At 43.6% G+C, this 24172-nt stretch overlaps 1 protein-coding gene and 1 pseudogene across 5 annotated transcripts; one reads left to right on the top strand and one right to left on the bottom strand.

Annotated features, from left to right (window-relative positions):
• Positions 1 to 377: 377 nt before the first annotated feature.
• On the bottom strand, positions 378 to 20758 carry LOC143841708 (uncharacterized; annotated as a pseudogene). The gene is made up of 6 exons (XR_013232755.1): positions 20568 to 20758; positions 9185 to 9379; positions 7347 to 7546; positions 6946 to 6997; positions 5729 to 5869; positions 378 to 1733 (listed from the first exon to the last, which is right to left on the bottom strand). The product of XR_013232755.1 is annotated as an uncharacterized LOC143841708 (transcript).
• On the top strand, positions 20718 to 23981 carry SMIM15 (small integral membrane protein 15). Of its 4 annotated transcripts, none has more exons than XM_077347204.1 (3): positions 20749 to 20937; positions 22792 to 22851; positions 23439 to 23981. In XM_077347204.1, the coding sequence occupies exon 3, from the start codon at positions 23467 to 23469 to the stop codon at positions 23692 to 23694; it is 228 nt and encodes a 75-aa protein (XP_077203319.1). In that variant the 5' UTR covers positions 20749 to 20937; positions 22792 to 22851; positions 23439 to 23466; the 3' UTR covers positions 23695 to 23981. The 4 variants fall into 4 exon arrangements, with proteins under 4 accessions (XP_077203323.1, XP_077203319.1, XP_077203322.1 ...); XM_077347207.1 differs by lacking the exon at positions 20749 to 20937 and adding an exon at positions 21016 to 21106; XM_077347205.1 differs by lacking the exon at positions 20749 to 20937 and adding an exon at positions 21134 to 21341.
• Positions 23982 to 24172: the final 191 nt, after the last annotated feature.

Raw genomic sequence — 24172 nt, 5'->3', positions numbered from 1 at the left:
TTTGTTTCCTTCTGTGGTGCAGCCTGGCCTGTATGTGAAATTTCTGTAATGTCTAATGCTAGTTTTCCCCGCCCAAGACCCTTGAGTGCCATGCCAATTACAGTAGTCAATACTGCATTATGGGGACCATTGGTCTCATTCAGTATTAAACAGCTTTATATAGGCATGTGCTACTGTGTGTGGAGATACTGCATATCTCACACATATACAAGTCCACCTCCCACTTCCAGTAGTCTTAGCTTCATAGATTTGACTGTAATATGTTCAGGTTTTTTGAGCAAACCTACCAAGTTGGATCCAACCATCCTTTCCACTGGTGAAAAGGGGACAAGAAGATCCCCTTGGACCACCAAGTCATTGTTTGGTATCACAGACCTTACATAGACAAAAGCAGATGTGGAACAGAGGAACTGGATCAGATGAAGAAATAAAGTTGGCTGGATCCAGCATCCTGGTAGTAAGCCTTCAATCTTCCAGCTTCTACCACCCAGCAGAAAGGAGTTGCTTCTGAGAGCAGTTTTCCCCCATCCATGTTCTGAACTTGCTGTTCATGTTCAAGGCACAAAGCCTTTTTGTCTATCAGCTTTAAATTGTGGCCATATTGACTACATTTCCTGAATCCATTCCCAGCCTTCTGACCCAAAGAGAAGTTGATAGCGGGCTGTATAAAAGAATCAATGAAGTTCAAAACCTTTTCAGGAACATGATCAATAATAAATCTGAAGGGATTTCAGGTCTATCTCATCTTGTTAATCCAATAGCACTAACTAGTTTTCAGACTTAGAATTACATCTGCTTTAGCTGTCACTCAGGAAGCACTACACCGTACTAGAAATATATCTAAACACATTGGAGCAGAAAGGGTCCAGATTCATTAAAGAACAGAAATGTGCAACAACAGCCTTCACAACTGAGCCATGGCAAAATAAACCACCATGTCTGTCACCTCATCAGACACGATGCTGTTTCAACCCATTGTATGTATTGACAAAAGCAATGCCCTTTTTGTGCCGCTGAGTTTTCACTGTGGTTAGACCTCTGTTCATAAATCAGTTTAAAATGATGTGAGGTAGTGAAACTAATAAAACGAGACTTTCAAACCAAGTCTGTTAATGTGGCGACTGCCATAAAATGCTATCAAGTATTGCTGCACTTTATTCAGGCAGCCTAGAACTGAAAAGTCTGAAAAAACATGTATGTAGCTGCATGCCTGTCTACACAACATCATGTCGGAATATGAAGTATTTAAATCACAGAGAACGCAGGCAATCAAAATACTGGGAATTTGTTTCAGTTGTACTTTTCAAAATGCTTAAAGTTAACATAGTAAACAACAATCTTGCTACATCAAAGCACCACTCAATAGTTGAGTTGAGCATACTTCGGCCCAGCAATTTAAGTGACTGAGATACTTAGAAGAGACTTCTGAGTAGCTCTGTTTGGTCATATGAAAGTAAACAGATGCTCAGGAGTGGAATATTTGGATCACAGCCGACAGACGTTTCCTGGAGTGGGAACACCCTCCATTGTCTCAGAACATCATGGCCTTCACTCACCATGTCATTTTCCTCATCATGGAATGCTTGCTGTTCAGTGAAACCTCCACATTTTTATGGAGCATCTGTTATTTGAGATGCATTCCTTAATCTTCTCTTCAGCTTGTCATTCTCTATCAATAGTTTATCCACCTTCCTTTTCAAAGTTTTGGGGCTATCTGTAATATGGCAATGGTGCTTATCCTAAAAGAGATATTGCATTGTTTAAAAAACCAGCAAGATATGTAACTTAATCATAGTTAATATTTGCTTTTCTTCTTGAGAGATCATGTGATTCAAATTCAAGGTGTAATTTGAATGTTTAAAGCCCTATACTTTTTGGACTTCAAATATCTCTGGGAACATCTTCACTCCAATCATCTCCTTCCTGCTCCCAGTTCTCTAATCAATTTATCATCATCATCATCATTATTATTGGATTTATTACCCACCATTCCCAGCATGCTGGCTTGCAGCAGGTTACAACATTAAAAACCCCATAATAAAATATAACCATCCCCAACTAAAATCATTCTGATGACCAATTAACCCTCTCCCCACCCCTCTGTTCAACAACACACCTGCCTGACACCTCAGGGAAAAAGATGCAATGGAAGGAGAGCCTGATGTCCTGGCCAAACTGAGGAGGGGGCCTTGATCATATTGTTACCCAGCCTCAACCAAATGCCCAGTGGAAGAGCTCCATCTTGCAGGCTCGGCGGAACTGCACAAGCTCCGTCAGTGCCCTTAGTTCTTCTGGAAGCTCGTTCTACCCTGTTTGAGGCCAGTTGTACTTCTTATGGACTGGGGACCACCAGCAGATTCATACCTGCTGAGCAGTGGGCATAAGGGCATAAGGTGGCCATAAGGTGGTAAACAATCCCTCAGATATGAGGGGCCCAGACCGCCAATCACCATCCTTCTGAGACTGACATCACGTAGAAGCAGTACTTTTTCTCTTAGTCCCAGAGTTACTTCCCTGGAGTTCAGTTTCTACCTCTGTGGCATTCACTGTGTGGCCCATGGAGAACCACACAGCAGTTACCTTCTGACAAAAGAACTATATGACTACTGTAGGCTCTGTGTGCCACCTCATCGGACTATATATACAATAATATAAGATGTAATATAATTATAACCATAATTAATAGATCACTTCTAAACATGTAGAACTGTCTCTTCCCTTCTGCTGAACTTCCAACAGCCCTTGTTTATGTACAGTAAGATAAAGGTAAAGGTATCCCATGTGCAAGCACTGAGTCATGTGTGACCCTTGGGGTGATGCCCTCTAGTGTTTTCACAACTGAGACATGGCAGTATGTACTGTGAAAGTAATGGTTTCCCTGCCTACACATTTCTTTCCTCAGATGAGGCACACCAGCCAAGGTCAGAGAACAACAAAGCTCCTGGAAGCTACCTTAAACCATGAGGAATGGTGGGATATATATGCTTCAATAAATAGAATCAGTCAATAAATACAAGCTGGAACCTAGAAGGCCCCTTCCACAGGTTGCTACCTGTTTTGCCTCAGATAGTGGGAGCACCTGAAGCAGGACCTACAAAAATCACAAGAGTGGATGGGTAGGTTCATATGAGAAATGGCAGTCCTTAAGATATGCTAGTCCCAAGATGTATAGTCCCCTTTAACTGGACACAAACAAATTGGGAGCCGGTGCAAATGGGATAAGGCTACAGTGATATGGTCCCTGTGACCCACACCAATTAACTTTCTGGCCATTTTATATTTTGTATTAGTCAAAAGCCTGTTGCAGCTATAAATGCAGTGGGCGCTAGCAGGACAGTCGTGGAGGGGTGGGGGGTAGCAGGTGCGTATAGAGCCTGGTACTGTGAGTCACAGAGAGGCTTCCCTCACCTCACAGTCTGAAGGTGGCAGGACAAACAGGCAGCGGCCTTGGGGCTGGCACTCTTTGGCTTGACTGCCACTGCCTTGCTGTCGCTGCCACTGCTTAACTGCCATTGCCACCCAGATGGAGCAGCAGGCTGGGCAGGGCATGCTACTGGCTGCCACTGCCTTGCTGCCACCACTACCTCACCACTACTGCTGCTGCTTGGCCACCACCGCCAGCCAGGTGAAGCAGTGGGCTGGGCAGGGTGGCGCAGTCCGCTGTGCTCCACAGCCTGGGAGCATCTGACTGCGAGGCTGTGAGTGCACATTGCGGCCGACTCCTGTGGGCAGGCACTCCATGGACTGGCCCAATCCAGGTGGTGCCTGGATTGGCCTGTGCAGCCAGAAGTGGTGTCCAGACACTCGGACGTGTCCTAGATACCACTCCGCCCTTAGTGGCTCTACCAAAATATTAGAGCCACTAATGATTAAGGTGCTTAATTTTAACTGTATGGCCACAGCATTCTGTACCAGCTGTAGCTTCCAGATAGTCTTCAAAGGCAGCCCCATGTAAAGTTTGTTGTAGTAATCTAATCTAAATGTTACCAGGGCATGCTCCTAGTGGCAAGAGCTTCCCCACCCAGGAAAGTCTACACTTGACTTAATCAGCAAAAGCTGGTGACAGGCATCCCTGATTACCATTGCCAACTATTTATCTAACAGGATATCCAGTTCCAGCAGTACCCACTCCTTTAGAGAGAGTGCAATCCCACACAGAACAGGTGATATCCCATTTCCTATTCGAACCTTCCCTCCATCACTAGCACCTCTTCTTTGTTGGAACTAAATTTGATTATTAGCCTTCATCAATTCCAGAACTGCCTCCAGAACTGCCTTTTCAGTTTCCACAGATTCCCTAGGGTGTAGGGATGTAGCTGACTGTCATCCATATACTGGTGGCAATTCATCCCGACACAAATGTTGAAAGGCAGGGGGGACAAGACAGAACTTTGCAGGACCTCCAAAGGCCAAGGGACAGAGCAGCAGTACCCCAGCAGCACATTCTGAAACTTAACTTCAAGGTGGGACCAATGCCTCCCAGTCCTAACCCTGGAAGGCAGTCCATAGGAACAACACAATCAACATGAAGGTCAAGGTGAATTACCCTATATACTCGCGTATAAGCCTAGTTTTTCAGCACCTTTTTTCACACTGAAAAAGCCCTCCTCAGCTTATACATGGGTATATACGGTAATTGAAATAAAAGCCTGCTCCAGCCAGCCAATTGTTGCTCTGGCGGCTTGTAGGACATCAACGGTTTGAATGAGGGACTCTGATCTTTTTATCCCTTTTGCCTTCACTTCTTCCAAACTATTCTTTTGGTTTCTGTGGGTGTAAAGTGGGGTACAAAAACCTGCAGCTATTCATCCTCTTGACTTTTCTGTGTTGAGGGGGGGAGGCTGGATGAGAAAGCCTGTGATGATGCAGCATTTTCTACCCTCAGCTTATATGTGAGTCAATAAGTTTGCCCAGATTTTGTGGTAAAATTGGGTGCCTCGGCTTATATGTGGGTCGGCTTATATGCGAGTATATACGGTAACACGATCATACTTTTCATATGAAATGAATACATATTTCCACATAGCTCTTTTCTTTTTTCCACTCCTGTGCCCTTTGATACAGTGAGGATGTCAACCATACATGTAAATATTTTAGTTTTGGTATCAAAATATATTATTACGGTTTTGTTGGAGCACAGTTTTGTGTCTTGATCAAGATAATTTCTGAAGCTATTCTGCCAAGGAGAAAGTTATCAAAAAACAGACACCTCTCACTGGGAACACAAGTAAAAGATTTGTTTATGAATGAATTATATGCAAGGCCATAACTTTGCAGTAACAGCTGAAGAAAATTATTGTTTTCCAAGTGCAAGGAGATGCAACAGATACAGCCAGATGCCCCAGCCTTTACTGGCAGAGGTGTGCAGATAATTGAAAATGCTTTTATATTCACATTTATAAACTGCTATGTACAAATCAATCAAATTAACATTTACATTTCAGTGCTTACGTTCTATCTAAACTCATATACGATACACCATGCTTCAGCAGCCTGGTATAATTGCCTTCATGAAAGGTTGAACCCAGCACAATAAATTTTAGGACTGGACTACTACATTGCCCCTACCCCCTTCAAACAACTGTTTACTTTCTGCATTCTGTCTTTAGAGAGCAACTCTAAGCAGGTCTACTTGGAATCCAAGTCAGTTTGTTTAATAGGGCTTACTCCCGAGAAAGTATTATTAAGATGGCACTGTTCTCAGTAGAGTATGCAAAGCTTTTTTGACTATGGCTGTTTGTATGCTTATCATAAGCCTGTCCTTTGCATTACATCTACAGTAGGGTATATTTTGGAGGAAAACTACATTGCTCCAATTCACCCTTTCACTGAGGTTCTCAAGTGAATCTTGTGATCTGTTACTCAAGATCTATCCCCCCCCCCCCAAAAAAAGGGGAGGGAGCAAAACAAATCAAATCCTTCATAGAAAAAGGAACTCCCATACGAATTTTCTGGTACATTTTGGGGGAGAAACATTATTTTCCTACATTTCCTGTCTTCAGTTACTGGAACAAGTTGAAAATGTGGTTGCTTTTCACACAGCCAGAAGATATCGATACACAGTAGGAAAGTCATATCTGGGATCTGAGGAATGATACACACATATAAGCCCCTCAGAAAAGACATGCAGAGTGCATGAATCTTGTTCCTAGGGCACTGCATTATTGCTCTAATATTATTATGCTTTCTGCCTTGGGTCTGACTCCCAAGAGTACACCCCTGTCTCTCAAACACAACATGAAAAACGGCCGCAGACTTGAATAAGCACTAAAATCATGGCCACAGCTCTTTTGAGACAGAGTGTGACAAACAGTAATTGGATGTCCTTTAGACAAGTAGTTTAAAAAAATGAGGGACAGTCACCATGCATGGAATCTAGCTTAAAATATTTCTACACCAATGCACTCTTCAATATTCCTCTACATACAACCATTGGCTAACCATAAATTCTGCAGGAGCACATGCTACTGCAGTCCATATCCATTAACATCAGTGGGAATTTTGCAGCAATTGTCTTCCAAGTGAATATTATGCGTACAGACCCTTAGGATTTTGTTCTTCCTTATACACAATGCACAATAGTGACTGCAATGAGAGCAGCGTGAAGGAGAGTTTACAGAGCAGTTCAATAATCCATTAAAATAATGGTATTTAACAAATAGCTACAAAAGAGTGTTAACTATATAAGCACTAGGGTTGTGCATTCAGCTAATCCGAAATGAATTCAGCTATTTCCCCTCATTTTTCAGCTATTTGAACTGGTAGTCAGGATAGCAACAGCTGAAGTGCATTTAAAAGCCTCTCAACCCCTTTAAATGCCTTCGGAGTGAACTCTCATCTTGGAGAAGGCATTGAAAGGGACTGTGAGCCCTTTAAAGATCACTTGTGCTCCGATGGGCCCAGATCTCCTCTGGGAGCTCATTCCACCAAATAGGCCAGATGTACTTCCTTGGGGTCATGGATCACTATCTGGTTGAAATTGTCCAGGCGTAATGCTCTTCAGGGGGCATAGGCAGAAAGGCAGCACCTCAGGTACGCTGGGCCCAGACTAGGTAATATCAGAATAGTTCTGATATGTGCTATAGTTTATAACTGACTGGAACTAGCCTTTGGCTGCTACAGCATGCTTACCCAAAAGCACTGGGCAGTTTGTAAAAGCATGCATATGGATGGTGTGTAGAAGGCAACTTTACATCAACATACATGAAATTAAGGGAAAGACTGCTTACAAAGCATATTCTATATGCAACAGTTTTCAGTGCAAAAGCTGAGCACAATGAGCTTTCTTATGACCAATAAGAAGTCAATTATGTGCAGTGCAGCCACGTGACCTGGCCATTTCCTACCTTATAGTCATCAGGAATGAAAACACAGGACAACTTCTTTCCTTGACATACTTCTTCCCGTTGATTTTCCCAAAGCATTCAAAATTGAAATTCTGGGAACTTATGACCTATACAGATGGAGTCCAAAGATTGCCCCTTACAGGGCTCATACTACATAGTGCCTGGGCCCACTCTTGCTTCCTTCTGTTATCCTTTAGAAACTTCCAAGAACATAAAGCAAGATCACAAAGTGGTTGCTTTTCCAGATCAAAAACAGGCCCAGGAGAGTTAATAAAACATATCAAGTGCCTGCTAAATCTGGATCAGTAGCAGTGTCTTCTTTCATCTTTCTGTATACAATTATGTCAGTGGGCACTGCAGTAAACCAATGGATCCAAACCCCTGGTCACCAAGCTGGAATTCAGAGACCTGAACCATGCAGAAGCAATTTTGTTTGCCACTTGTGAAGCAAATACAATTGTTTATCATATGGTGCATAAAATCCACCAATCCGCTTTGAATATCTGATTTGAGCATGGCTTCCTCATTTTCAACATTTAGAGGTGAAAAACCTAATGATGCCTTTCCAAGAATACATGCAGGATTACAGAGTGGTAAACTCAGAACTTTAGTAAATATTTTTGTTACTACTTTGTAAACACTGATAGATGCACGGTTTGAAGTACAATCCTAAACAGAGTTACACCCTTCTATGTCCATTGAAGTAGGGTATAATTCTCCTTAGGCATGCAATTCCAATGGTTCTGAATTCTTTTACAGCTAGTCTCAGTATAAAATTTGCTTCTCCAGAATCACCTTGGAATAACATCAATGAATTCCCCTACATAAAATTTCTATTTGCATGTGCTTCTTGTGGGTTATATTCTTCCCAGAAATCCTCCTATGTTGTTTCTAGTGAACGGGAACTTCCCCCAGTCTTGGCTGCCCAAAACTCATAGCTCAAAACAGAATTTCAAAATCAAATACTACATTTTTTGTTTATATAATTCTAATATACATTCTTGCAAAATTTGAAGCACTTGAGCCAGAACAATTTTCTTCCTCCAAATGTATTTGTTTTATTTAAAATATATATAAGAACTCAAGGCTGATTACAATGTAAATAATAAAATACAATAAAATACATAATAATGTATTTTAATAATAAAATACATAAAAATCACTAGTTCAGATAATTAATTTAATGCTGCCAGCAAACATCATGAAGAAAGCCGACTTCAGCTTCTTTATAAAGGTCAAGAGTGAAGAGTCAGGTGCACCTCCCTGGAAAGGTAAGTTATTATTATGGGGCTTGTTATGTATGTGGACATTTGGCACAACTTGCTAATATGCAAATGATGGCTCGAAGACCATCCAATCACTAACTGTTAAGGGACAATCAAGCTCCTCTGTTAAGGGCCAATCAGAGCCCTCGGCGGGCTGCCTGAATCATATATAAGTTCATGTGTGTGCATATGTTCCCAGTTTGGTGTTCAGAGTTTGTCTGCATAAAGAGCTGTTGGTTACTGAGAACGTCTAGTCTGTGCCTACCGAACCCCAGACTTATTAGGGCTTCTAGTGGAGGGCCCTCTCTCACGTACCCAGCAGTCAATGGGTCAGGGAAGAGGCCTCTCTCTGTGATCTTAATTTCCAAGCAGGGACTTGCTCCAGAAGAAGCCAGTCCTTCGTATACCATGGTCTCACGCCACATAGGGTTTAAAGAGCAAAACATGGCGGGGAGGCATATTTGGGGTGAACTAATAAGTTTAATATTCAGACGTTTTGTGCAACATGCGACTCCAACACATTCATCTTCCTGGTGAGGTACAAACTTATGCAGATACCCAGGAAGTTCACACTCACCTATGAAAAGCGATTCCATTTGCGATTTAAAGTAGTGTCCGAGTTGCTACAGCTATATGCTGCACAGCATTTTACCATGATAGCTAATCAGTTGCAAAAAGAGAAACACCGAGCCTGGTCAGCAGACTATGATGTTCATGGATGAAAAGCTTCAAGGAAGCTGGATTCTGTAGCTCATCTCCAAATGAATGCTGTTAACAGAGAAGAATATTCTGTCAAACAGTTAAGCTTCCTTCTTCAGCTTAGGTGTAACGTCTGCCACATGAATAGACAGAATGAATACATAAAATAACCCTGTTGAATCAGAATCTTTTCAAATTCCAAACTGGAATAATCAGTTTGCTTACCACATAAAGCCACATCACAAGTATATTGTATTCTCAACTGCAACAAGTTTTTTTATTCATTTTATTACAAGGCTTCTGGTTTTTGCACAGAAACAGTAAGGAACAATATGGCCTTTTAATTTTCCACTCTTCCATCTGTACACAGCCCGTGGCGCCATGGGCGCCACGGACTGTATAAAGGAGTAAGGGGTAGTGGGGAGGAGTTAGGGCGGGACCGGTCCGGGATAAAAACTCGGAGGGGCCAATCAGGAGCCACGAAGCGGCTCCTGATTGGCCCCTCCAAGTGTCCATCCCGCCCGAAGCAGGCTCCCCATTCGCGCGGCTCCCCATTCCCTGCTTCGCGCGGCTTCCCTGCTTCGCGCAGGCTTCGCGCGGCTCCCCATTCCCTGCTTCACCCGCACAGCGACAGGTGAGCGCTTCGGGGGCCGTTCGCCGTTTGGGGAGGGTGGGGGTGGTGGGAGCCGGCCTTCTCTCGGCCTCCGGAGCACCCTCGCGGTAGCGAGGGCGCTCCGGAGGCCGAGAGAACGACGTCCGCCGCTGGGGGAGGGTGGGGGTGGTGGGAGCCGGCCTTCTCTCAGCCTCTGGAGTGCCCTTGCGGCAGCGAGGGCGCTCCGGAGGCCGAGAGAACGCCGTCCGCCGCTGGGGGAGGGTGGGGGTGGTGGGAGCCGGCCTTCTCTCGGCCTCCGGAGGCCGAGAGAACGCCGTCCGCCGCTGGGGGAGGGTGGGGGTGGTGGGAGCCGGCCTTCTGTCGGCCCCGGCAGCGGCCTCGCCCGGCGAGCCCGCTCCCGGGGCCGACAGGACGCCGTGGGAGCCTTTGGGGAGGGTGGGGGGGCGGGAGCCTCCTTTCCCAGCCCCCCTTTTCCCTCCGGCTTCTGCCGGGGCGGAGCTCTCCCTCGCAACCGCGAGGGAGATCTCCGCCCCGACAAAAGCCTCCTTACCCCACCCCCCTTTTCCCTCCGGCTTCTGCCAGGGACGGGCTCTCCCCCCAGCCCATCTAGCGCCCATTTTATTTCAAATTAAAATGGGCTTGAAATCTAGTTTATCTATAAACCTGCTGACTGAAAATTCACTTCATACACCTACTTTGAGCTCTAGACCACAAATGTTCTATAAATGGACATGTCACAAGACTCTCTTTATATACTAATTTTGTATGTACAATTAAAGTTTTTTGTTATAGATAAGGGATGGCTAAACTGTGGCTCTCCGGATATCCATGGACTATAATTACCAAGGCAGAAGCACTTGGAAATTGCAGTGCATAGACATCTGGAGAGCCACAGGTTGACCAGCTGTGGAATAGATCTTAAGAATCAGAGCAGGTACTTTGCTCACTGCACAGCGCCTGTGAACCTTCTGCCTCAGCTCCTATCACTCCCCTTGCTCCAGAAAGAGAGCCAGTTCTGAAAGTCAGAGGATGCTTGAAATGACATTAGATGGGAAGGGCAGGGAGAAAAGGCCCTATATACCCAACCCCTTCATGCATTGACTGAACATATACATAAGGTGAATGGGCTGTTCTTGCTCTGTGTGATCACCAGTTTGTGAGTATGGTGCACATGCACGGAGGTAGCATCCATAGGTATGTGCCCTCCTCGTGATCAGGAGTGCCATTTTCCAAATGTTGCCACTCACAGAGAAGGACTTTATGCATAGACGCTGCCATTGAATGCAGGCTAAGTGCTCACAAGCTGGCAGTCATATGGAGGCAGGGCAAGCATCTCATGCCCGCTCTCATGTCTCCATGAGTTCATTCAGTACATGGAGGTCCAAAGACTCTCATGTTTGCATGAATGGAAATGCCTCTTAGCCACATACGGCATCTTTGGATCCAGTCTTATGTCTGCCCTCTGTAACTACTAAGAGCACTTAAACATGTAAAATTAAAAGTGCTGGATGAGAATCCACCCATGAGTTTGACAGCACTGGCCAGGGGCTCAACAGGTTCACTAGTCTATTCAGTTCTAATTGAAGTTAAATTGCTTAACATAAATATGTCACCATCGGTTGCATTTCCTGTGAATGACCACAGCATACTTGTTTATTTGTATTTATTTAGTTATTTGTTAGATTTTTAGGCCACCCTTCTCTAACAGCAGTCTCAGGGCAGCTGACAATTAAAATCCCACACATAAAATTGTAAAACAATTTCAGAGAGATGTCATAACTCAGTCTTGCTAATCAAAGATTCACATTTTCCCCTTTCCTCTGTGCATAAAAAATTCACTGAAGATGCACTTTACTGTAGCGATCCAAAATCTGTGGGCCGCAGACCACATGTGGTCCTTCGACTAACTGGAGGTGGGCCGCAAAGGACGACTTGTCCCCCCCCCCCGGCCCTTTACTTCATCCATGATCCGGCAGGCGCACATGGGACTATCTCGTTGCAGAGAAACAAGCTCAGGGTTCCCATTGATTTGTCATGGTCATGAGTTAAAATTTCCATGAAAATAAAATGTTCCTTATGTTCATTGTTGTGGCGTGTCTGTATCTTATTTTGAAGGGATGTTTAAACATTACCATAGCAACCACAGTCAGAGAGCATTAGGGCAGTGGGCCTCAGTAAAATTGTCAAGCATTGAGTGGTCCCTGGTGATAAAAAGGTTGGGGCCCACTGCTTTACTGCATTGGGCTTCTGCAAACATTACCTTTTCCTACCACTAGATGGCAAAATGTTGGAGGCTTTCAGATCTAACATTTCTTGAAGTAAAAAATTTAAATAACACAATATATTGTTTCTAATAATTAGATGTCTGAATAATAACAATCTTGATAACAGGGACCGCCTGTTTCTTAGTGGCCTTCCACAGGTTTAAGGCAGCCTGCTCCTAAAAAATATTACTATAAAACAAGGAAATTAGTAGAAAAAATCTGAAGAGTACAAAACTGGCTCTTTTCACTGGCTCTTTGCTTTTTCTCCTCCAAGACTGAATCACTTCATACAAGCCAAGAGTAAGATGATATATTCTTAGAGAGGTTCCAAATAGTTTTCTAGGCCAGCAGCACCTCAAGACGGTTTCAATTGGAGAAGTGGGTTGGATCCAGACTAAAACCTTTCATTGGCAAATTGGAGCTTTCCTGCCTCCCTCTTCCTGCCACAGCCCCGTCTCTCCATAAAATGCTGCTCCCGGAGGTTGGCAGCCTAAGAAATAACAAGAGAGAGGTCTGAAATAGGAAGGGGGGAAATGGTATAAATAGCCAGTTTTGTCTGGTCAACCCTATTCAAGGTGGTAGAAGAATGAACTTACTAATGTAACCCTTAAAGCCTTCTATTTTTTAAGCTAATATTCATGGGCCAAAATCTGGCAAAAAATTGGGCCAGAGCCCTGAACCAATGTTTGTGCCAATCAGCCTTTCTCAACTTTTTAACCATTGAGAACCCCCTGAAACTTCTTTCAGTTTTCAAGAAACCCCAGAAGTGCCACAACCGTTCACAATATGGTTGGGAAGCAAAGCTGTGTACATGCCCACTCAGGGCCCTTCCCCTTTCCACCTGCTCCAGGCCCACCATTGGACATTTTGGAAGGGGTAGTCCAAGGCCATCCTGGTGACCATCCTTACTATCAGCATCCTTAGAGTTCTGCATAGACAAATTAAGAAGAGGGGTAGTGAGGCTTAAAGACATTTAGGGGGATTCTTGGCTGAGGAGAGATTGGAATATGGATTTCTCACATGCAAACCCAATACCCTAACCCGGAGAGACACGTTTCAGGCTTGTGGGATCTACTTTGTTCTTTCACTAGAACCTCAAGTACTGGCAGGAGACAGAAAATGATAACGTTAGGAACAGAAGCAAAAAAAGGGTGAAGCTAAATACTTTATCTCATAGGCTGGAACAGGATGACTTCTGTCATACTTAATTAGCAGTCATTTAAAATCAGTCAAGTTCTTCCATTATGTCTAAAGGTCAAAGACTTTCTCATCTGTCGTCAAAAAACCTCCATGCCTACTTTGGTTTTTTACAATTTCAGTGGGTGGATTCATTCTTCCAGAATGCCAGAGGCACAACCTACCAGAAACCAGCACTGTTTTAGGTTTGCATAATTGCTCAGTACTTTACAGAGGAGACTATCAGGACAAGGTCTTAAGATCATAAATCATAACCTCTTTAATTTTTGCGACATCCATGTATTGGAGAATTCTGGGGAACTCAATAGTTCACACGCTGTACTGTGTCCCTTTGGTTGAGCCTAGTAAAGACTATTATGTGACTTTTGTTTTCACTATTTAGGGACACGTGAGTATGGAAGCTTAAAGGTAGTTGTTGCTTAAGTGTTTTAATGTTCTTCTTTCCTTCCCCTAGTTGAGAGTGGAGAAACCAATAGTCTGTTTCCACCAGACTCATAGTTCTAGTCCAGGGGTAGTCAAACTGCGGCCCTCCAGATGCAAATGCTGGCAGGGGCTCATGGGAATTGTAGTCCATCGACATCTGGAGGGCCGCAGTATGACTACCTCTGTTCTAGTCTTTCACTGGAGCTTGATTCCAGATTTTGCATTACTGCTTGTGATCAGTGGTCTTAAGGCTTCCTCGTTAGATGTGAGGACATGCTTGCCATGCAGTCCTAAGAACAAGTTTTCACTCCACCAGGAGACTTAAACAGATCTGGGTCTTTTGTGTATTTGTGAGAATATCAACAGCTGCTCTCTGAGCCCTCCAGAACTCTTCAGGAGGTCCAGCCAACACTTTATTTATTTGTTTGTTTGTTTGTTTGTTTGTTTATTTTATTATTAGATTTTATACCACCCTCCCATATGGCTCAGGGTGGTTCACACAAAACTTTGCAAGGGGAATACACAGAACAATCTAAACAAATAACACAGTTATCAATAACATATCAACAACCTGTTGACTGTGGACGAACCCCTGAAATATTTTTTAGGCGTCTAGGAACACTGGAAGGGGTGACATGCGCCTTCAGAGAAGTAGGTGCGGGAGGAAGGTGCAGGAGCCAGCCAATCAACTGATAATTTCCTGTTTCCATTGTTTTAAAAGTACAGAATAAAATTATATTTTTGTGGGTACAGTCTTGTGCACAGAACATCATTTTGTAGTTTTGTGCAGTTTTGTGCATTTTGTCACATTGTGCACATGGTTTTGTGCAGTTTTGTTCCGCATTGTGTACAGCACTTCCCAAGTTCATCCCGCATTCCAAGATAAATATTGCCTGAGCCCCCAGCCTGGACCTGAATGGAAAGAGGAGGGTCTTCCTAATGACCGCACTAAACTTTCTGAGGCATTCTGAATGCTTCCAAAAATCAACATTGCACACATGCTATCTCCATGACCTTCCCCAAATCCGCAGTCTGTGACCTTAATCCAGGGATGGTGGTGAACACAAATAATAGCTAGCTATCAAGGGCAGGGTAGATCTGTAGACCCCTCAAAAGAGTCACAAGAGCAGCTAAAGCATGACACAGAAGAAGGTGAAGAACAGACAACCATTCATCTGCAAAAGAGCAGTTCAGAACAAGAATTTGCGCCTGATTGTATGGAGTCCGTGTGGGAGTCTCAGAGCACAAGCACTTATTGGAGCAGGAGCTGGATGTTTGCTCTCAGTCACCCTCAAAATGGCCTATTAATAAAGTACTCTCTTCCCTAGTTATAAAAAACCTTGGATTTTGAAACGATCCAATTATTTATGTTGATTTTATCATTTTCTTTAATGTAATTTCATCAGCAATATACATGTGGGAACTGGGATTATGCCATTAATCCTCATTCCTGCTCTTGCTTTCGGGTATAGGTTAGAGTTGAAACACTGTGTATGAGGGGGGTTGGGGAGAGTAAAGTATCATTAGCCTGCAGGCATATTACCACAAACTGTGCTGTTACGGAAGTGGTAGGGGAAGAAGGGCAGGGTCGACACAGGACTGGGGCTATTCCATGCCAGACAGTCAATGTAAAAAAGACAGAGTTCAAAACATTATACAGGAATTGATCTCACACAACAGAGGAAATTATTCCTTGCGGCAATCTGCCTGCAGCCTCCTCTCCTAATGTGTGTGTGTGGGGGGGGGGGGGATAAAAGAATATACATGCTATATCCCAAACTTGATTTTTTTTACTAAAATTGATGTAGAAAATTAATACCTGTCTTTTGTCTCTGAGAAAGGTGAAATGCTTAGAGATCAGAAAGCCCAATGCTCCAATATATTTTCATCAAGTTCATGAAAGAAAACAAACGACAAACATAAAGTCCCTCAGCAAGTCTCTTCTGCCAGTTTGGAGCAGGTCCCTGTGTCCTCCACCAAAGTCCTGAAGGCAGATCATAGATTACTTCATGACTCAGTTTATCAGTTTATGATCTAAACCCTGGAAGCAAAAGCCAACATTTTTAATGGAGTCAGAGCCACCACAGGCAATTTCTATACTGTTGCACAACTGGGAGTATTATTATTACAACAGGGCTGCCAAAGGTATTTTGAGACAGATCACTACCCTCTAAAACATGGGAAAAGATCCAGTGTGGTACAGTGATTTGAGTATCAGACCCAGGTTCAAATTCCCATTCTACCATGGAAGGCTGCTGGGTGACCTTGGAGCAGTCATATACTTGCAGCCTAAATTACCTCACAGAAATGTTGTATGGATAAAATAGAGAATGATGTAACACTCCACTGAGAAAAGTGGGAGGTCTGTGTGTGTGTGTTTGTATCTACAGCAAATGGTCTCACAGCAGAGAGTTTCTACTCTCCCTCCACCACAACTGGGCTTTTTGAAGGGAATTGGTTGGACCTAGGCAAAAATCACAGTGAGGCAAGCTGGTTAATGTCTGAAAAGGCCACTGAGAAAAGCAGGATAAAGAAAAAACGTAGGGGTGTGTGTGGCTATCAAAGAAATCAGTAACAGGCTTGCAAAGGAAGAAACAAGGCATCAGTAAACAGGCAGGGATATTCCAAGCAGCAGTCCGTGAGCAGCGCACAGTAGAGGTTTTGTTGCACACATAATCCCTGCCAAGATTACAGAGGGGCAGGGAAGCGCAACGGCCGATGAAACCCGGGAAGGGTCAAGCAAGTCCAACACTGATGAAGCTGGCTGGGCTCAAAGCAGCCATCCGTTTTCAACTCAGCAGCAGACACTCAAAAAGCAGCGGTAGGCTCTTGGAAGGCTAGTTGCTTCATGCCCATCAGTGGCAATGATTCTAAGAAATGCCCCTAACAACACCAGAAATTCTGGGTTATGTCATAATCCCTGGGATGGCATTTCCCCAAGAATCAGTGATTCCAATACACAAGGACAAATTCATCTAAAAATCTAACTTCATTGTAGACTCTTCTATTGGCTGGGACTAGCAGGATGTGATTTTCAAAATCATACCCCTTCTTACAAAGATATTATACCTTATTGGGGGAAAGGGCATTTTCTTAAACCTATGAGAAGTACACTGCTAGCCAGACTGTGCATGCAAACTATTAAATCTAAATTTGATATTCACAAGACCACTGCCAGCTGTACGCTCTAGTTTATGTAATGTCTAATGCAGGTTTTTTAGTAGCTTGATACTGAAATGGTACAGATACCCAAATACAAATTACATGCATTACTGGACAAATTTTTGGCAATATAAAATTTGGTACATATTTTAAATGTGTGGGAGCAGTGGCCCAGTTTTCTAATCAATGTATTACTTCCAACACTGAGATCTCTTTATCTGCCATATAGACAATCATCCATTTTATAAGCTAATAAAAACTGGAGTAATAACCCCAATCACTCAAGTTAGGCCTGCATGACCCTGGAAGTTTACAAACACCTTTCAGAAGAACAGAAATCTTCTGATCTACAGTCAGTAACTCAAGCATGAAAATTACTCTAAAATTGATTTCAGTTTGTTCTTTCCACTGCTAAGAAGTAGAAATTAAGTCTTTTTTCCCCTTTGAGAACCATCAGTCCTTTACCTTTCCATTCTCCCTTCCAGTGTGACTTTCCAGTGGAAATATACATAAAATCAGCTAAAAAACTGAAGGCATTACATGTTGAAATCTAGCAGTAGGAAAAACAAGTAAACACTTTACCCCCAAAATGTTTTGTTAGTTATCCTTTCTTCTGTCCTTTATTTTGTTGAAGACGGACTGACTGACGTTCACAGATATTTATAACACACCTCTGGTTTACACATTTAACTGTGTTGCAGAACAAAACAATTATCTGTTTATTACATTAGTATTTACTTCATTTATTTACTATGTTGTTTATTTACTACATTTCTCCCTCAAGAGATCTAATATAATCAAATAATATAATTTAAAATTTGTAAAAAAACATCAATCCTGTGCTGGTCCTGATCAACAAGGCTGCCTAACACAGGCCTTGGGCCAAAAAAGACATGTATACTTTCAAACAAATGTTGTAATTAAAACAAGGTTAAAAATTTCAACCATATTCGGGATGAAAGTACAGGTTTAGCAGTAACTGTATCCAATGGGAGCTGCAAGTGCAAAATGTACAAATAATGTGTGGCAAAAATGGTATTTTTAATCAATATTTGAGCCGGACGTAACTGTTATGGACTCCTACAGTGCATGATGTGTAGAAGACAAGTCCTGAAGTCAACAGTGGAAGAGTGATGAAAAAGTCTAGTTCTGACACAGCGTAAGAAGCAACTGCTCAAGTTGGCAATACACATGCAGAAAGCTAATTCTGCAGTGTCCCCCCATGTTGGATTGAGGCACACAGCCCCAAGTCAAGTAGGTCTGACTCCACACACTGTGACCCTGGACTGCAATTCCAAAGTTAAGATCTATGGACACAATTTGCCTATGATTTTCTACAACAAGGGCCAGAAACATTTAAGAACACCTTCTTATAGTAGCTCATGAAAGTCAAGCTTTTGATGCTTGTTTAGATTGTTTAGATTTATATTGGCTCAGTACTATTAGTTTCAAGAGGAAGACATTATTATTAAATTCTGTATTAAATGTTTCCAAACAGAATAATCCACTAGTCAGTTAAACCAGGATGCATAAGTTTGTTTCAAGAGGTCTTAAGTTAACAAAATTTATTGGGGAATAAGGTCCATTGATCACAGGGGGTCTTACACATCTAAGAAACTCAAACTGCATGTAATCAGTTTAAGGATTGCTAGTTTAAGAATCAGTCTCAAGCCCATCAAAATAGACACCAAACGATAGTGAACAATGGTATATATTCTATGGCTGTATGACAAACCGGTATGTCACTGTGTTTTAAAAATATTTTCATCTCTGAAAGACTAAGCTCCCAACAGCACAAAAGCCACATGGCTGGCTCAAAGACAACAATAAGAAATACTACCTATTGGCGTGCAAATGCTGCAGAGATGTCACACATGGCTGACAAAGTGCTGATAAAGCATTTGCACTGTACAAGCTGGAAAAGGGCATGAGAAAATATTAATTTTCATGGCCCTTTAGAAAGCACTCAACTTACAACTGCACAGGGAGGTGCTTATCCAGAAACTAGCAGGAGGGGGGAAAGATATGATTTTGCAGGTGGAATACATAAGATTCAAGGAATTATACATGGTAAAGAGTAAGTCTTTTTAAAAATCACTACTGGGAAAGAACTGTTATAGAGGTAATGGCCTATGATTCAGAACTGATGCAACTCTACTAAAATCAACTGTGTAAAACCTTGAGATCAGAAAAACTGAGACGAGAAAACCCACACAACAGAACGTTTCAAAGAGAACAAATTTATATGGCACATCTTTCTGTAGCCACTGGGATTACAGACAACTGTAAAATGTGAAGATTAAGAAACAGAGAATCTGGATCAATTTGTAACTAAGAAAGCATATCAAGTCTTCCCCAGCCCCTTCACAGACAAAATGAGACTTTAGGTCAGAGATTCCCAATTAGGGGCCCGTGGACCCTTGGGGGTCTCTGTGAGCTCTGGAGGGGGTCCTTGGGCTTCCTCCTAGCTTAATGGTCTTGGCCACAAGCTACCCACCAGAGGGCTCAGAGGGTTGGCTGTAGGTATAAAAATCAAAAGAAGGAAAATGGGTTGTGCTGTGGTATGGGGGAGTCTGGCCTGTCTTCTCAGCTCCTGCCATTCTTTCATGCCAATATGAGTTGCAGCTGCTGTAGTAGTAGTAAAGGAGTTGGGGGAGCAAAAGGAGGGTGAAGCGTGTGGATGGTGATGTCACTTCCAGAGGGCATGACAGGGAGATGTGGCCTGCTGATATCACTTCCAGGGGCTCTTTCACAGTCAAAAGGTTGAAAAAGGCTGCTTTAGGTATATAAAGGCGCCAGAGGCACCTTTAAAACCAACAAAATTTAATTCTGGGTATAAGCTTCCGTGTGCATGCACACCTCTTCAGATAACAGGCACACCACAGTTGATTACTGGAGAGGAGAGCCTTCCCAAACCCTTTCTCCACCTCCACCACTTTGGGGTGTAGATGCAGGCAGGTTGTCCATCGAGTTTAATGTCAGTAATCATGCTAGACGGCTGCTGGGGATTGCAGCGAACTCCTTTCCTCAGGTCGGGAAGCCGTGAGTGGAGACGGATGGGGCTAGCAAAAAGTCTCTTTTAATTACTTCTTTCCACAACTGGGAAAGCGTCTGCCATTAACCACTACCTTAACATTTTTATATCCCTTGGTTTTGCGAACGACAACTGAACCCAAGGGGCAATTGTTGCTACTGTAGCAAGGAACTAGCCCCTCTCCGTCATCATGCTGCATATTTGTCGTGACGCTCATTACTCATTGACTACTAATTTACTCTCTCCTTATGTCTGTACTCTAATGATGCTTGCTCCACTGTCTGGGAGGCGTGCGTGCACACCGAAGCTCGCGCCTTGAATAAATCTTTGTCGGCCTCAAAGGTGCCACTGGGCTCAAATGGTGTTCCCCTCCCCCCCCCCCCAGCTGAAGACACGAGGGGGGACCTGCCCTTCCCGTGTCAGTAGCGATCGAAGGCAGGGCCACGCCCAGCGCGTGCAGCAGGCAACGGCCGCCGCTCCCCCCCTCCCCCTTTTAGTAACCGACGGGGGTGCCCCTCAGTAAAGGGCAAGATCCACCCGCCCGTGCCTTCCGCGCCGACTCACCCCACAGCGCCATGGAGGAGGGGCGGGCTCCTACTGGCGCCCCGCCCCTTCCCAACGGCTTCAATCCCGTGAGGGAGCGGCGCACGCCGCTCTTCGCCCAGAGAGTTTGTCAGCTGAAGAGACACTTCCGCGGGAGACGATACAGGCGAGGCGAGCGCGGGCCGCCCCTCGCTGGTGACACGCCCCCTCCCCTCCCCACACAGCACAATGGCGGCCAGAAGCCGCCCCGAACCACGTGATGGGCCCCGCCGGCTCGGACGTTGGTCCCTCTAGGCGGCGCGGTAGCCTCTATGGTCGTCCCTTCGGCATAGAAGCGGAGCTGGGAGGGAAGCGGTTCCTAAATCCTCTTCTCCCTACTTCCGGTGGGCTGGTGAGTGAGGCTTTTTGGAAAGCAGGAGGGCGGTGGGGAAGAGCGGAGGGCTCGCCTGGGCCGGGCAAGGAGGGTCTGGAAGGGGTTGCCCGAATAGTCTCCCTACCGCCCTCCCCCCCCCCGCGGGAACGTCGCAGTGGATCAGTCCCGACCCCCCGACCCCGTCTTGGTAGGGACATCTTGCCCCTCACTCCGCCCGCGTCCCTCTCCCTTTCCCAACGCCTAAGTTGCCGCCTCCAGTTTTTCTCTGAGGCCAGGAAGCCTCGCTTCTCTGCATGGAGGAAGGAGGCTTCCCTCCTCTGACGGAGAGATTTCTATGCTTCCTGTTCGCGTTTTCCAAAATGGGTTTCCAGGTTTTCTTCGCCTTCGCTTTTGACAGATGATGAGGCAGGAGTTCAACAGGTGTAAGTGGCTTATGTTACAAAGCCAGTTGTAATATTGTACTGGGCCCTACGTATAAATCCGTAGTCTCCCACGAAAGCTCTCTAAGTGACCTTGAGCCAGTCATACATACTGTCTAATTCGTTTCACGAGATAGTTTTGTGATGATAAAATGGAGCAGAAATAACGATGCAAGTTGCCATGAGTTCTTTGGAAGAAAGAATAAAATGGCACTAAATTAAACGGGTTAAAGACGCATAGTTGGTGTGTGTGGGAATGAAGGCAATGCTGATTAACTGTCGTAGCCAAGGCTGCAAGCAAGGTTGTAGTGGGCTAGAGAGAACATCCCCCAAGCTGCCATGATCCTACTTTAATTACTAAGCCTGTAAGGCTCAGTGGTAACTCTTGAGTATAAAAGATAAAGGTATCCCCTGCGCAAGCACCGAGTCATGTCTGACCCTTGGGGTGACGCCCTCCAGCGTTTTCATGGCAGACTCAATATGGGGAGTATACTTGGTGACAATTCTTGGGGCACAGGTTGCATTCCTACTATGCATGCTTTTCTGAGAGTAAGCTCCACTGATCAGATTGGGACTTCTGAATACACGGGCATAAGACTGCAGAGTTAGAAATAAGAACAAGTTCTTTCAATGGCACAGTTATCTACGCAAAACTACTGATTACAGCTTAGCTTCAGTTTGAAGGGCAGACTGGACATTGAGGAATAGTAGTAGAGTTAGTTTTATACCCTGCTTTTCACCACCCAAAGGTGTCTCAAAGTGGCTTACAATCGCTGTCCCTTCCTCTCCCCACAACAGACACCCTGTGAGGTAGGTGGGGCTGAGGGCACTGACAGAAACCTGTGGTGGGCCCAAGGTCATCCAGCTCGCTGCACGGGGGGGAGTGGAGAATCAAATTTGGCTCTCCAGTTTAGAAGCCACCACTCTTAACCACTACATCAGTCAGGCTGTGTGATTGTTGTGGACAAATGGATCTGTGCAATGTGTGGGCTGGGCTGGGTAGTACACATTTCACAATGTGTGGGTAGTACACATTTCTCCATGTAGATATGGTCCAGGAATTAGCACATGGGGATCCTTGCTGTGATGCAGGAATTGGCCCTACGTGTAAAGATGCCATAGTAGTTATTGTGAGTTCCTATGGCTATGTTCTTTTTGCTGAACAGCTACTGTTCTTATTGATTTTTTGCCTGAACTGTTAGGTTTTAATACTCACGCTAGCCTCAGTGAATATTGTTCTCCTCAGGTAGCTAACAGAATCACAGGGAACATTCCCATGCCAGTACTTCATAATACTGGCAGCCTCTGGCTGATGGAAGTGTTGACTTGTAGAAATCCTTAGCTTCTCACTCAAAATGTGTTGATTTTTTGGGAACTGTATCTTTAGCAAATGTGTTGCTTGATATCCTTGTTAAAATGTGTGCAATGAGAAATTACTGTATCTTTCCTTTAGCTTTCCATTGCAACTGTGTCCTGTCCCGTGGTGTTAAACTGGAGCTTCTTAGTTTCCTAGGTAAGTATAAAGCTACATGATACATAGAAATAAAACAATGATAACGTGTAAAGGGAGACACATAAAAGAGAATAGAAGCTGGTTTGGAAGATTCCTGGAATCTCACTGGAAAGACTCAAGGAGATTCATGATAGTAGATGGGCTTAGCACAACTTTTCTACATATTTGGAGGAAACGCTGGCAAAGATATAACATATTCCTGAGACTGTATGACCAAAAATCCCGATCCAGCTGTTGCCACATTTTGAATTGAGACATGCATCCCAAACTGCATCAACAAGCATCCAGCTGATTCAGTAGAACTTAGGTGAGCATCACTATACGGACAGGAAATTTACCACAAGTACTACATTAATGTTAGATTATATTTATAAACTATGCCTCCCTACGCATTTTCAAAAAGTTGCCATTCGTCTCTTTTAATCCCTGGAAAAACGTGTTCCAATTACAAGGGCTGTCATTGCTATTTATTCTGAAATGAAGACAATCTTTATATTGCAGTTCATATCTGAAAAGATATCATTGCTTATGTAATATGCACATACTGTATGCTATTGTGTGACTGAAGTATCCTTTTCTTTTTGAAGGACTTTCCCCTTTTCCGTGGCAGAAAAGATGCTTGATAACATCAGATCCTGGGCTGAATACATTGTGGAATGGGCTGCAAAAGATCCATATGGATTTCTAACCACGGTGATCCTGGCTCTTACCCCCTTATTCTTAGCAAGTGCTGTACTGTCATGGAAACTGGCAAAAATGATTGAAGTCAGGGAGCGAGAACAAAAGAAGAAACAAAAACGCCAGGAAAATATTGCTAAAGCTAAACGAACAAAGAAGGACTAAAATGGCAACCTACTGGACAGAATCCTCTCCTTTTCTAAACAAAGCACCGTTCTTACATTTTGTACTTCTTTTGTTGTAAATTTTAGAATTTATGTGCAGAAACCTAAGAATTCCACAAATTTGTTAATTTGTCTTAAAATTTAATTTTAATAGGTTTAAGTAGTTTTGTCCTGGGACAGATTTTGTAATTTGGGATCTATTTGTAAGCTACATTAACTACATCTATACAGCATACTCAAAAAAGATTAAATGATTACTAATTAAAAATTTAAGAACTTAAAAATTTATCATACGGAGAAAATGCTTTGTAGTAGAGCTTACTCCTGCATTCTGCAACCCATTGTAGGTGGTTATAATTGTACTGTTTTTGTGGTATGTTAGGAGCCTGTATGTGAATGATACAGATAAAGAATGTAAAGCTTTTCTACATCTACTAAATTTCAGATTTTACTGCCTCAGTGCAAGATTTGTTTTTAAC

The sequence above is a fragment of the Paroedura picta genome, chromosome 7 (genome assembly GCF_049243985.1).
Source record: "Paroedura picta isolate Pp20150507F chromosome 7, Ppicta_v3.0, whole genome shotgun sequence".
Lineage (NCBI taxonomy): Eukaryota > Metazoa > Chordata > Lepidosauria > Squamata > Gekkonidae > Paroedura > Paroedura picta.
The sequence above is the reverse complement of the archived record's forward strand: the minus strand, read 5'-3'. Positions and strand labels throughout refer to the sequence as shown.